Source organism: Geotrypetes seraphini, chromosome 9, assembly GCF_902459505.1.
Source record: "Geotrypetes seraphini chromosome 9, aGeoSer1.1, whole genome shotgun sequence".
Taxonomy (NCBI): Eukaryota; Metazoa; Chordata; class Amphibia; order Gymnophiona; family Dermophiidae; genus Geotrypetes; species Geotrypetes seraphini.
In genome coordinates this window covers 14,783,833-14,797,956 of record NC_047092.1, presented here as the reverse complement: position 1 = coordinate 14,797,956, position 14,124 = coordinate 14,783,833, and the positions used below count along the sequence as shown (strand labels likewise).

At 43.0% G+C, this 14,124-nt stretch overlaps 1 protein-coding gene across 1 annotated transcript in view; it reads right to left on the bottom strand.

Moving 5' to 3' along the window:
• The window catches only part of LOC117366868 (collagen alpha-1(VII) chain-like), a 311,407-nt gene that overhangs the window by 241,930 nt on the left and 55,353 nt on the right, over positions 1-14,124 (bottom strand). The window contains exons 15-19 of the mRNA XM_033958833.1: positions 10,719-10,850; positions 9,819-9,965; positions 7,251-7,370; positions 2,926-3,072; positions 1,573-1,779 (exon numbers count right to left, since the gene is read on the bottom strand). Coding sequence (XP_033814724.1) covers positions 1,573-1,779; positions 2,926-3,072; positions 7,251-7,370; positions 9,819-9,965; positions 10,719-10,850 — 753 coding nt within the window. The remainder of the gene's footprint in view (positions 1-1,572; positions 1,780-2,925; positions 3,073-7,250; positions 7,371-9,818; positions 9,966-10,718; positions 10,851-14,124) is intronic.

The window sequence follows — 14,124 nt, the reverse complement described above, 5'->3', positions numbered from 1 at the left end:
GTGCAGATCGCTCACAGGAAATGAGTGCCTTGAGCTCCCATAATCTCTCGAGCCATTTCCTGTGAGCGATCTGCATGGGGCAGGAGCGTGGGAAGATCGCTCCTGCCCCGAAACCCGCTAGACCACCAGGTAAGGCTTAAAGGGGGGCTTACAGGGCTTAAAATAGCCTGAACAATTAAAATGGGGTTTGGGGTTTGAATAACCAAATCCACGGATGCCGAAACCACGGATTCGGAGGGGGAAGTGTGCTAGTTTTCTGAAAGAACAGTATGATTCAGTTTGATGAATCACATTATACAGCCTAGATTGAGTTTTACCCACTTGAAAGGCCAAGGTCCTATCAAAGAACTTCTTGTAACGGCAGTTTTTTTGGATTCAGAAATATAAAAAAGCTGGTGCAACAAGTAAACTTGACCAGTCTATACAATTCAAAATGTGAGATAAAGTAAACGTGGAGATAATCCAGACAATAGTTTATAACAAATGGAGGCAAATTTGAATCATATTCTAGCTTCATACTCCTCTGCTGATTCACCAAAATATTAAAATCCTAGGTATAACATTCGACACTAAATTATCATACCACGATCATATAAGCAATGTGGTTAAATCTACCTTTTTTAGATTACGCCAAATTCGATCTGTTGCAAAATTCTTATGCGAAAAATCTTTAAATATCCTAATACATTCCCTAATCATTTCCAAATTAGATTATTGCAATGCTTTGTTCATGGGCATATCCCAAAAAGAAATCAGACGCCTTCAAATCATACAGAACGCTTCCATAAAAATAATTCATAAAGCAAAGAAATTCGACCACGTCACTCCTTTACTTAAAGAATCCCACTGGCTTCCCGTGGCACATCGTATTCTATATAAAATATGTTTGCTTACGTTCAAATCAATAATGTCTCAAACCCCATCTTTTATTTTTAGAGTTCTAATTCCCTATATAACTACAAGAACACTTAGATCTCAGGATCAACATCTATTGGCTATTCCTTCATTGAAAGTTATTAACACTAGACGGCTTACTATTTTTTCAGTGACCGCCCCACAATCTTGGAATAATCTTCCTATTTATATAAGAGAAGAAAAGAACTTAGTTAATTTCAAGACTAAGCTTAAAAGTTTCTTTTTCAATGATGCTTTTAGTTAATAAATAATTTTATAATCCTTCTTAACCTTTTATTTTCTTATTTGTGCTTTTATTCCCTCCCTATTGAAATATAAAATTTGATACAGAATGTAACCCTTTAAATATAGTTTTCCTAATGTTTCATGATTGTAAGTTTTTGTAATTATGTAATTTTATTTGTCTATGTAATAACTACCCCAAGTTTTTACTCACTCGTTATTGTTTGTATATCGCCTAGAATGTAGAATAGGCGATTAATCAAATTACATAATAAACTTGATAAAACTTGATAAACTTGATTCAACAGGTAACCAGTGCAGTTGCTGGTAATAAGGGCTGACATGTTCTTGTTTTCTCAGCCTGAAGATTAAGCGAACTGCCGTGTTTTGAATTCATCTTAATCTTCCAAGTAACCCTGCAGTATTGATACTGACCTGGCCTCACGGTGGTCAGTCTAGGGATGAGAGAGGGGGAGACAGTGGTTGAGGTGGCGATGGCGGGGGAGGCGGTTATCAGCCTGGTTGTATCAGGTTGGCTGCGAGTCATCCATACAGTAGTAGAAGGTGCTTGTTGGGTGGTTGTGGAGTGGGAAGTGGTGGTGGTCGTAGTTCTGGGAGCAGTAACCGTCCTGCTGGATGTCACTAAGAAATAAAATGCAAAGGAAATCATTTATTGAGTCACAATAGTTGTCAGGTACCTTTTCTTTTTATCTGTCCTCATTACACATCCAGGGTGGGAGGGAGATGGGAAAACATTTTAATTATTATTCATTATATCTATTTTATTGAAATTATACATGTGATTTTATTTTCATTAATTAAGGGGAGGAGGGGGGGTGAAATGTTGAAAAATTTGTATATTTAAAGTGCTTTTGTTTGATTCGTTTATGTTTAAATTCACTGTATTGCACTGTTAATAAGTGAAAACTAATAAAGATTTACAAAAAAAAAAAAAGGGAAATCAGCCTAATTGAATGACTAGAGTCTTCCAAAGTATTCATATGGGAACAATGGCTTAGCGAGGGTGAAAGGCTCCCCGCCCTCGCCTCCGACCCCCGCGCCTTCCCCAATCTCCCCCTGCCGTGCACTCCCCCTCCGATCCCCTGGACCTCTAGGTGTTCACCGTCGCGAGCAACAAGAACTTCAACGTGCTCCTTGCAACCCCATCAGATCTCACGCTAAAGTCACTTCCTATGTGCGGCGCCTGGAAGTGACATCAGCGGGAGAGACGACGCGGTCGCAAGGAGCACGTTGAAGTTGTTGATCATGGTGGTGAACGACCGGAGGTACGGAGAAAGGGAAGGGGGTGCGCACGGGGTGAAGGGAGGAGTGGGAAGAGGCGGGGCGGAGAGGAAGAGGGGTGCTGGCGCCCCCACGAACATGGCACCCAGGATGGATCGCCCCCACCCCCCTTACTACGCCACTGCATGGAATGTTGCTACTCTTTGGGATTCTAGAATCTTGTTACTCTTTGGGGTTCCGGAATCTTGCTATTCTTTCAGATGCTGAAATGTTGCTACTCCTTGGGTTTTGGCCAAGTACTAGAGACCTGGATTGGCCACCGTGAGAACGGGCTACTGGGCTTGATGAACCATTGGTCTGACCCAATAAGGCTATTCTTATATTCTTATGTAACTACAATAAAGAGGAGGCACCAGTCACTATATCTTGTGCCTTGGATTCTCCTTCTTGAATTCAATCTGTGACTATGGTAATAAACAATATGAAAACAGTGGTGGTCTCTATGGCCAATTTCACTCAGTATAGACAGGGCCCTCATAATCTTACAGATGTGTGCAGTGAGACTTGTGTTCGGTCCTTCCATCTCCCCGAAGAGTGGCTTGATTGAGAATGCATACGTTCTCCCGTGAGCTAGGTTAGTGATTCTGTAGGACGTGTAAGTCGCAGATAGCTGTTCCGTTGAGGAATCGGAACCTGAACATAAGAGAGAGAACAGCCATTGTTACCACCTTTGTGACTGTCCCTTGAGCATCTAATGGAGGTCCCTAGAACTCTGGCTTGGCACACACTCTGTCGTTTGCGACAAAAAGAGAGGGCACAGTCTTCTTGAAGAGTGCTCCCTGTGGGCAAAGAGGGCGTACTGATATTGTAAAGTGCATTCCGTTGGGGTAATTCTATAAACAGGCTCAGCATTGAATATCTGGGTCTAACTTAGCCAGCGATATTCATAGAAACATGATGGCAGATAAAGGCCAAATGGCCCATCTGCAGCATCCACTTTCATCTTTTCTCCCTATTGGCTGAGTCTCTTAACATTTGCATCTCCTCTTCCTATTGGCTAAGGCTCTTTACACCTGCATTATGATGTCACAGAACTTTATGGTTATAGAAGCATTGTAACATGATGGCAGATAAAGACCAAATGGCCCACCGATTCTGCCCATCCGCAGTAACCATGATCTCTTTCTCTCAGTCAGGGTTTTAGGGAAAAAATTACAGTTTCCTCTTTAAGTGTGTGGGGGGGTTCCCCTCCCCCCAACGATAGCGCCAACACTTCTAAGTACACTGGGGGTTCCCTCCTCCTCGGAACACTTTAATTTTAACTTTTAATCTGGCGCACATTTGTCTCAGCTCATTTGTCCATGTGCAATTGTCTGGCGCGCTTTAGTGCCAAAACCAGGTAACTTGTGGGTGTTCCAGGGACAGAATTCGCACTTATGCCAGTAATTGTTGATATTCAGCCCTTAACCACATAAATTGGGCTGCGTAAAAAGCAGTCCTGTCCAGTGGCATAGTAAAGGGGGGGCAGGGTGCTGGTCCGCCCCAGACGCCATCTTGGTAGGGGCGCCAGCACCTCTCCTCCTCTCTGCCCTACCACTCCTTTCCACCCTTCCCCGCCACACACATTCCTTCCCTTCAATCCTCCCTCCCCTTCGTACCTCTAGCTATTTGCCGGTGGAAGCAGCAGCTGCAGCCTGCTGCTCGCGCCGGCCTTGGCTCTCCCTCTGATGTCACTTTCTGGTTACGGGACCAGGAAGTGATGTCACAGGGAGAGCTGAGGCTGGTGTGGGCAACAATTTGGAGTTGCTGCTCGCACCGAGGAAGTTAGAGAGGTACAGGGGAAGCAAAGGGGTGCATTTGTGGGGGGGGGGGGGAGAGGGGGCAGAGGGGGTACCTCCCGCCCCGGGCACCTCCCGCCCTCGCTACGCCACTGGTCCCATCTTTAAGTGGTTTATTTTACGCAGTTAAGGGCCGAATAAATTTTAGCCGGCAATATACACCGGATATTCAATGCTGGTGCCCGGACATGGCCTGGCATTGAATATTCAGGAATATATCTGGCAGCAGAAAATGACCAAATTGGAAGCTCAAGTGAACTCTCTTCAGCAAAAACCTTTTTTGCCTTAATTAAGGTAATTGCGGCTAACCAGGTCATATTTTCATCAATCTACTTTTGCTCTGCTTGTTCAAATGCTAATTTTACCTCATTTAGCCCCTAATTATCAAGATGCGTTAGGGGTTTTTTTTTGTTGTTTTTTTTAATCGCCGGCCGCTGCAGTAATAGCGCCTATGCTCATTGGAGTTCTATGAGTGTCAAAGCTTATACCGCAGCGGCCAGCAACAAAAAATCCTAACGCGGCCTGATACAAGGGGGCCTTAGATTACTGTAATGCTCCTTTCCTCTTCTAAGCTGTTAAACAAGATGCAACGCTTCAGCTCAATTGATATTTAGGATGAGAAAGTCTGAGAGTGTCTCCCTTGTCTTAGCTAAACTACATTGGCTTTCCATTCGCGAGCATACTGGGTTTTTAAATCAGCATATTTGGCGAGTCAAACATTTTATGGTTTGACCTCTAAATTAGTACTAGATTTAGGGAGGGTACTATTTTTTCGATACTTTTTTTTGCTTACAAAGTCAATTGTTACTTCACCCTCTAAATTGTACCGAGGTTCTGTATCTACGAATTTTGAATACTCTGTTTTCCATTTTTGTGATTCCTTTCTGAAATTCCCTGCTTTCCTTAGGCCTTCTTTTACTAAGCTTCAGTAGAGGTTTCTATCGCAGCCCGGGTGCGCTAAATGCTCCGACGCTCTGGGCTGTGGTAGAAACCTCTACCGTGTTTTAGTAAAAGGTGGGGATAATTAGGTTGGAATCAAATTATCTTCTTTCTTGAAAAAAATTAAAGACCTTCTTATTTGGTAGTAATGGATAGGCTGGATGATTTCTAATGTATTTTGTTGTTGGTTTTTATTTGATTTTGTATATGGAATATGGAACTCTTTACCAGGCTATGTCAGGGAAGAAAGGATCCTTAACACATTTAAGGGAGCATTAAAGTGTTGGCTTTACAAATACGCATTCATAGTAACATAGTAGATGACGACAGATAACGACCCAAATGGTCCATCTAGTCTGCCCAACCTGATTCAATCTAAAAATTTGTTGTTGGGTTTTTTTCTTCTTCTTAGCAATTTCTGGGCAAGAGTCCAAAGTTCTGCCCAATACTGATCTTAGGTTCCAACTCCTGAAGTCTCCGTCAAAGCTCACTCCAGTCCATCCTCTCCCAAACGGCCATATACAAAACATAACACCGGATTTCTAGACCCCATAACCGAAAACTTCTATGCGGTTTACAAAACATTATCAAAATGAGGCGGTCCAGAGGAGGGCGACGAAAATGATAGGAGGCTTGCGCCAGAAGACATATGAGGAGAGACTGGAAGCCCTGAATATGTATACCCTAGACCTAGAGGAAAGGAGAGACAGGGGAGATATGATTCAGACGTTCAAATACTTGAAGGGTATTAACGTAGAACAAAATCTTTTCCAGAGAAAGGAAAATGGTAAAACCAGAGGACATAATTTGAGGTTGAGGGGTGGTAGATTCAGGAGCAATGTTAGGAAATTCTACTTTACGGAGAGGGTAGTGGATGCCTGGAATGCGCTCCCGAGAGAAGTGGTGGAGAGTAAAACTGTGACTGAGTTCAAAGAAGCGTGGGATGAACACAGAAGATTTAGAATCAGAAAATAATATTAAAGATTGAACTAGGCCAGTTACTGGGCAGACTTGCACGGTCTGTGTCTGTGTATGGCCATTTGGTGGAGGATGGGCAGGGGAGGGCTTCAATGGCTGGGAGGGTGTAGATGGGCTGGAGTAAGTCTTAACAGAGATTTCGGCAGTTGGAACTCAAGCACAGTACTGGGTAAAGCTAAGAAGAAAAAATTAAAAAATTTAAATTGAATCAGGTTGGGCAGACTGGATGGACCATTCGGGTCTTTATCTGCCATCATCTACTATGTTACTATGTAAAAAGATACAATAAAAAAATATTAGATCAGAAATTTGGGAAAGAGGAAAATTTTCAGTTCTGAATTATTCGTAAGAAATTTTGAAAAAAGAAAAAGTTTTCAGTTGTTTTCTAAATTGTTCAGAAGAAGAAGATGTATGTATTGAGTGCCGAAATTATTTATCATGATGTGCTGCTTGATAGGCCAGCGTGTGGTCAAGATATTTCTTACTTTTGCATCCTTTAACTGAACAGAGCGTGTGACTTTCTATTATCTTAATTTTAATGAATAAAATGACCCCCTTCCTCTTGTTTTTCCCATTTCTGTCTCTGTTTTCTTTTAATTAAATTGTAGTGCCCCCTGTTCACCTTCTGTACTTGTATGTTTTGACACACGTCTTAAATGTAATAAATACAGTCCGTCTCCTCTCATTTTTTAAATGTACATCGCTTTGAAATTTGAAACTGCGATTTAATCAACATTTTTTAAAATTAAACTTGAAACTTATTTTTATCTAGTTTTCTTGTGAACCACATTGAACCTTAGTTTCAGATATAGCGGTAAATAAGAATCGTGTTGATATTGATAGAAGAATTGTATCTGTTATCCGACGGTTTCTTCACATTCCCTGATCTTTCTATGTGAATTACTTTTAAGCACTAAATGGAAAGCAACTTTTTCCTTCCCCAAAAACTGTCGTCATGACTTGCTCAATAGAAGACAGTGAAGCACTGGCAAAGATTGAACTGGAACCTACAAACTCTCACTGTTTCTGACTGGCCTGCTCTCTCCTCCCATCCTATGCTCTAATTCTTCAATCATGTTTCTCCCCTGTTGTTTTTTGTGGGGGTTTTTTTTTTACCAGATACCAGACGCCACATGAGCGCATAGGCAGATGCCCCAGGAACACTGGTCCAGTTCAGGGTGGCACTGTCTTCTGTTGTCTCCCGAACTTCAAATGTCTCCACTTTAGGCAAATCCACTGGTGGAAAAAGGAAAAAAACATTAAAGAGATAGCATGCCCAGTGAGGATTAAACGCTATTGCTAGTCAGCTCGCCTAGGCCTAAGCCTGCATTTGATTATTTGGAGTAGAGCATGACACGGTGACATAATTCATCACCGTTCCCGTCCCCGCGGGAAACAATCCTGTGTCATTCTTACATGTCTATCTCAACCTCAGTCCTTCTACACCAACATTCTTCAATGCAAAGCTTGCGGGTCAGTGGTTGTGGCCATTCATACTCTGATTCTTATGTGAGCCAAGGATAATGAAGCCATTGTGACATCACTGATGTGATTGGCTCTTATTGGTGGAATGAGGCATTATGACATCACAATATCTGCTCTGGATACCAGAGACTGTCATTCTGTAGTGTCTGTTTCAACCTCGGTCCTTCTACACCAGCATTCTTCAAAGCAAAGCTTGCGGGTCAGTGGTTGTGGCCATTCATACTCTGATTCTTATGTGAGCCAAGGATAATGAAGCCATTGTGACATCACTGATGTGATTGGCTCTTATTGGTGGAATGAGGCATTTTGACATCACAATATCTGCTCTGGATACCAGAGACTGTCATTCTGTAGTGTCTGTTTCAACCTCGGTCCTTCTACACCAGCATTCTTCAAAGCAAAGCTTGCGGGTCAGTGGTTGTGGCCATTCATACTCTGATTCTTATGTGAGCCAAGGATAATGAAGCCATTGTGACATCACTGATGTGATTGGCTCTTATTGGTGGAATGAGGCATTATGACATCACAATATCTGCTCTGGATACCAGAGACTGTCATTCTGTAGTGTCTGTTTCAACCTCGGTCCTTCTACACCAGCATTCTTCAAAGCAAAGCTTGCGGGTCAGTGGTTGTGGCCATTCATACTCTGATTCTTATGTGAGCCAAGGATAATGAAGCCATTGTGACATCACTGATGTGATTGGCTCTTAGGCACTGGTGGAATGAGGCATTATGACATCACAATATCTGCTCTGGATACCAGAGACTGTCATTCTCAACCTCGGTCCTTCTACACCAACATTCTTCAATGCAAGGCTTAAGGGTCTGTGGTTGAGCCCATTCATACTCTTGATTCTTCCCTCTCCCCTTGAATAATGACATCGAGATGGTTTCCCGCGGTTATCCACGGGGACGGGGACGGTGATGAATTTTGTCACCGTGTCATTCTCTAATTTGGAGTTAGGCTGATAAGGAATATCTCTGGGGTTGGCCACAGTTACAGCAGCTAAGTCAAGCTATATAATTTCACTAAGGCCCTCTTTCACTAAGGTGAGCTATGCGTTTTAGCGCGCTAAATCAACTTGTGCGATAACCGCTAACACGTCCATAGAATAACATGCACGCGTTAGCATTTAACACGTGTTTAGCACGCGCCAATATTTACTGCATGCTAAAAAGCATAGCGCACCTTAGTAAAAGAAAGGGTAAATTTAGCCTCTCAGCCCTAAATAATTATAACTGGGACTGACCTAGTCACTTAATGCCAGAGATTACACAGTTAGATTCAGTGGCGTAGCGAGAGTGAGCGGCGCCCGGGGCGGTGGCACCCCTTTCCCGCCATCTTCCCCAACCCCACCCCCGCTGCGCACCCGCGCCCCTTCCCTGTACCTTTTTAACTTTGGCGCAAACAGCCACAAACTTGCTTCCTGCGCCAGCTTTGGCGCTCTGCCTGATGTCACTTGCTAGGCGCGGGTCCCGGAAGTGACGTCAGAGAGAACGGCACAGCCCACGCAGGCAGGAAGTTTGCGGCTGCTCGCGCCGGTTTTAAAGGTACAGGGGAAGGGAAGGGGGCTTGCACACTGCAGGGGAAGGAATGGGAAGGGAGGGCGGAAGGGGGGCCAGCGCCCTGTGGAAGTGGCGGACCGCCCCCCACGCATCCCCCTTACTATTCCACTGCTTAGATCACATGAAATTTGACCCCATGACAATGTCCAGGTAAGTCACCTTATTTCTTATCACTTTAATCTCAACCTGGTGCTTTCTGGAAGCCAGTGGTCCTAGCTACGTTTTCAGCGGTGGTTTTATTCCATACCATCTACAGCAGTGGTCTCAAACTTGCGGCCCGGGGACCACATGCGGCCCGCCAGGTACTATTTTGAGGCCCTCGGTATGTTTATCATAATCACAAAAGTAAAATAAAACAGTTTCTTGATCATATGTTTCTTTAGCTATAAATTACAATATTATTATTAAGACTTAGCTAAAAGGAAAGATTTATAAACTGTAAAGAGAGTTTTACCTCATGCAAAATCATCATTTCTTTAATAAGACATTAACTTTTTTTTTTTAGGCCCTCCAAGAACCTACAAATCCAAAATGTGGCCCTGCATAGAGTTTGAGTTTAAGACCACTGATCTACAGCCAGTCACTTTACTCAGTTGCGTCTGTCCACGTCACAATGCGATGTCCAGTACTCACACGTTTTGGCGGTGAGGAGCACCGGACTTCCCTCACGTTCCCCAACCACTGACGACACGCCAATAGTATAAGTGACACCCTCCTGCAGTTTGGGAAGCGTGAAAAACGTCGCCTCTGCTGGGACAGTCTGAGACATTTCCAGACCTCCTGTAGACAACAGAAAGAGAGAGTGCTGTAGTGATTCTTTTCACTTCTCCTGCCCAGTCTTCTTTCTCCTTCCTTAGCGCCCTCTCTTCCTCCACACACACACCCCTCCCTCCTCTACACTCCACATCCCAATGGTCATTTTGGGCAAACCATGGTCCAGTGGTGCCTGAAAAAGAAATCATGTCAAGGATCAGTTCTAACCCATTGTTTGCCAACACAGGAATCCCCTGCTCACCCCACGCTCATCTTTATTCGCGTTACGCACAAGGAGACTGATATTCAAGAAAGGCTGAGCCCCTACTGTGACAGACTGAGGGATTTTCCCTCTCTAGGACTGCTATTATGCCACTGGGCAGCAGAGGGCATTTATCCCAATATTCTTAAACCTGGTTTTCCTGGCCTCGTCTTCCTTCTGACATCACATCCTGCTCCTGCGACCAGGAAGTGACATCAGAAGGCAGCCGACGGCAGCGTGAGCAGCAGGTGGAAGACGCTGCTCACGCTGTGAACATTTAAGGAGGTACATAGGGGAGGGCGAAAAGGAGTCTGGTTTTCAAGATAGCTCTAATGAATATGCATGAGGCAGATTTGCATAGAATAAAGATGACAGGCATGCAAATCTGCCTCATGCATATTTGTTAGGGATATCTTGAAACCTGAGTGGCTGGGGGTCCCCCAGAACAGGTTTAAGAACCACTGACATATCCAATTACTGTAAACTGTTCTTGGGAGCTAAGCAAAGCTGAAACGCACCAGCAAAGGGCCGCCAGGAGATACGGTAGCTCGTTATGCCAGTTGTCCTCCTCCAGGATAGTCTCAGAGAGTTCACGTCTGTGTCAATAACCTTCAGCTCTTGTACCGATGGGACATGGATAGGGTTCGAATCTGAAGTAACAGGAACCAAACAGCTGAGAACTGAGGGGAAATACTTTAGTTTTGCTTCTTATTAAAGACACTGGAAAATAGTATTAAATTAAAGCAGTATGTTTGACGGTAATTTGAAATATCAACATCTGGAACTGTCAAAGCCGAAACTAGGATCCTAGTCGGGATTTCACCAGAAAGACCCGTCTCCCAATCAAGTGATTATATATGGATTTTATTTTATTGGATACATTTCATAGAAACATAGAAGATGACGGTAGAAAAGGGCTACAGCCCTTCAAGTCTGCCCACTCTGCTTACCCACCCCCTGTCTATGCCCTAATGACCCAATTTCCTTATCTTGACCCTCGTAGGGATCCCACATGGGTATCCCATTTATTCTTAAAGTCTGGCACACTGTCTGCCTCGATCACCTGCACTGGAAGCTTGTTCTATTGGCGGTGAACGGCTAGGTCACGCAACATAGCTGGTCACTGGCCGGTCCGTTAATCCGAATATTCAGTGGGAGGCAGCCATCTATCTCCTGCTGAATATCACAGCTTAGCCAGCTATGTACTATTTAGCCAACAGGGAGCCATTCCCAAACAGCTAAATAGCACTGAATATCGGTCTCACTTTTTATAGAACTTGCATCTAGCCTTTACAATGAGGAAGGGGGGAAGAGAAAGGCCTGTACAGGTGCGTACAGGGAAGAAGGTAAGACCTCCATGAAACTGGAGGTGAAGACAGAGCCCCCTTGAAATATAATAGAATATGACATCCTCAGAATATGACAATACATTTTACAGGCCTGAAAATACTTTGAAGCATAATAGTTCTTACAATCTTTGCCTCTGCTAAAATTAGCAAGTTAAGTGGAACCCATCCTTCATACAGTAACTGGCAAACATCTGCTGAAGTATCATTAAAAAAATAGAGAAGTTTACTTGTAAGAATGAAAATTACCAGCATTAGAACAGAAGGGGATTACCACATATCTTAATCAAAAATCTAAGATTGATTACTGTACAAGTAAGTTCTGGAATGGGCGGACCTTGCTCAGAAAATTGAAGAACCTTGATATTAAAAAGGCATATGTCAGGAATAAGATAGAACCTCTTTTGGTAAACAGGATATTACTCGCAATATGACTTAGGAAAGTAAAAATATTGTCCAATTAATGAAATGATAAGAAAAAATGACCATTATGACAAACTGTGTATGTCCGGACAAACCGTGTATGTCCGGACAAACTGTGTATGTCCAGACAAAACAAAATTCTTCCTAGCAACCCCCAAAGACAAAATCAAAGACACCACAATTCAAGTAAAAGGATCCACTTTCCCCCTCGAACAAACCTTAAAAATACTGGGAATCACACTGGACAAACATCTATCCCTCGAGAAACACTGATATCACAGTCAGAAAAAGTATCTTGGTGCTCTGGAAACTCCGCACCATAAAAAAATATTTTGATGACACTTCATTCCGCCTGCTAGTACAATTCTCCATCCTCAGCATACTGGACTACTGCAATAGCATTTACTTGAGCTCCACAAAGAAAACCATCAGGAGACTCAGAATGATCCAAAACACCGCTGTCCGCCTCATATTCGGCCTGAAAAAATGGGAACACATCACCCCTTTCTACTACAAACTCCATTGGCTGCCATTAGAATCCAGAATCCTATTCAAATTCGCCTGCTTTTCTTACAAAACAGTATTTGGTTTATCCCCAAGCTATATCACCCCTCACTTCACCCTGAATCACAGCATCAAAAACTTCCGCAGAACTCAACTTTTCGCCTTCCCCTCCCTAAAACTATGTCACTCAAAAAAATTCCTTGACAAAAACCTTCGCCTTCCAGGCCGCCAAGCTAAACCCATGGCTAGCCCAAATGGTCCTCAAAGCCCCCAACTACCTCAGCTTTAGAAAATTACTCAAAACCCACCTCTTCCAAGACCAGGACCCTTAATACCCCTTCTTTGTTAACCAACACCTCTCCCCCCCCCCTACCGAACTACCTCCCCCCTACCCACTCTCCCCTACTTCTACTTCGATGTTCCAAACTTTGATCAATTAGGTATTGAACCGCTTGTAACTCTGTTTAATTGATGTGAACCGCCTAGAACTCTTCTGGGCATGGCGGTATACAAAAATAAAGTTATTATTATTATTATTATCAAATGTGGTCTCAGACTGTCATAAGTGTATAAAAGGACAGTCTTTTGAGGTCTTAAGCAGGACAGACACCCAGGTATACTCAAGTGCTTGAAGTATATTAATCTGTTGGCTCTATATGCTGAAGAGATTTGTTCTTCTAAACTGTTATTGATTATTAATAAAATATATATTACTTATACCAGCATATTGAGTTGTCGTGAGGTCAATGGTAAAGGCCATAATAACAGGTGGTCTTCAACACATGACTGCCCATTCATGGCACTCATTGCATGTGACGCCTCTATTTAGGCAGCTAAACAACAAAAGATTCTGGAACAGAGGTTCGAACGTACCAGCTTAATAAGCACCCAAAAAACACTTAAAAACAATCCACAAAGGGTATTTACAGTCACAAGTGACCCACAAGATAAAAACCAAATAATGTTTAAAATACAAATGACCCAACATGGGCCATGTTTCGGAAAAATAAAAATGTCTTCCTCAGGGGTCTTTTAATGTCCTTGGCTGTCTTAAATGCAATAAGATAAAAGTTACATAAAATCCAAATAGTTAAGATGGGGCTGGAGGTAGAACGGGGCAGGATCATGTGTCCAGGGTTTCCCGAAGAAAAAATATGGTAACCCTAGCCCAGGTAGAACAATCTTAGGTGGTTCCACCCCTGAGGGCATCACAAGAGAATCTTCAGCCATATCTGTAATCCTCCACTAGTTTTGTATGGTCACATAATAAAAAAATAATAATTGAATAGCCAGATCTGATCCACACTAACCCCCCTCTTTTACAAAGGTGCGCTATGCTTTTTAGCGCGCGATAAATATTATCAAGTGCTAAACATATTATCCTAGTGCATGTTATCCTAGTGCATGTTATCCTAGTGGTTAGCGCACGCATTGATTCAGCGAGCGCTAAAACGCTTAGCGCGCCTTTGTAAAAGAGGGCCTAAGTTCAGCTCTTTGGAACCCCCTGATTAATCCATATTTATTTTTTGACATCTCTTTATATTACTCTTTCTCCAGGAACTAGAAGGGTTTACCTCATTGAAAAAAATACAAAGCAACGTAAAAACTAACAATAAACAGAATAAGAATTATAAGACTCTGTTAAAAGGGG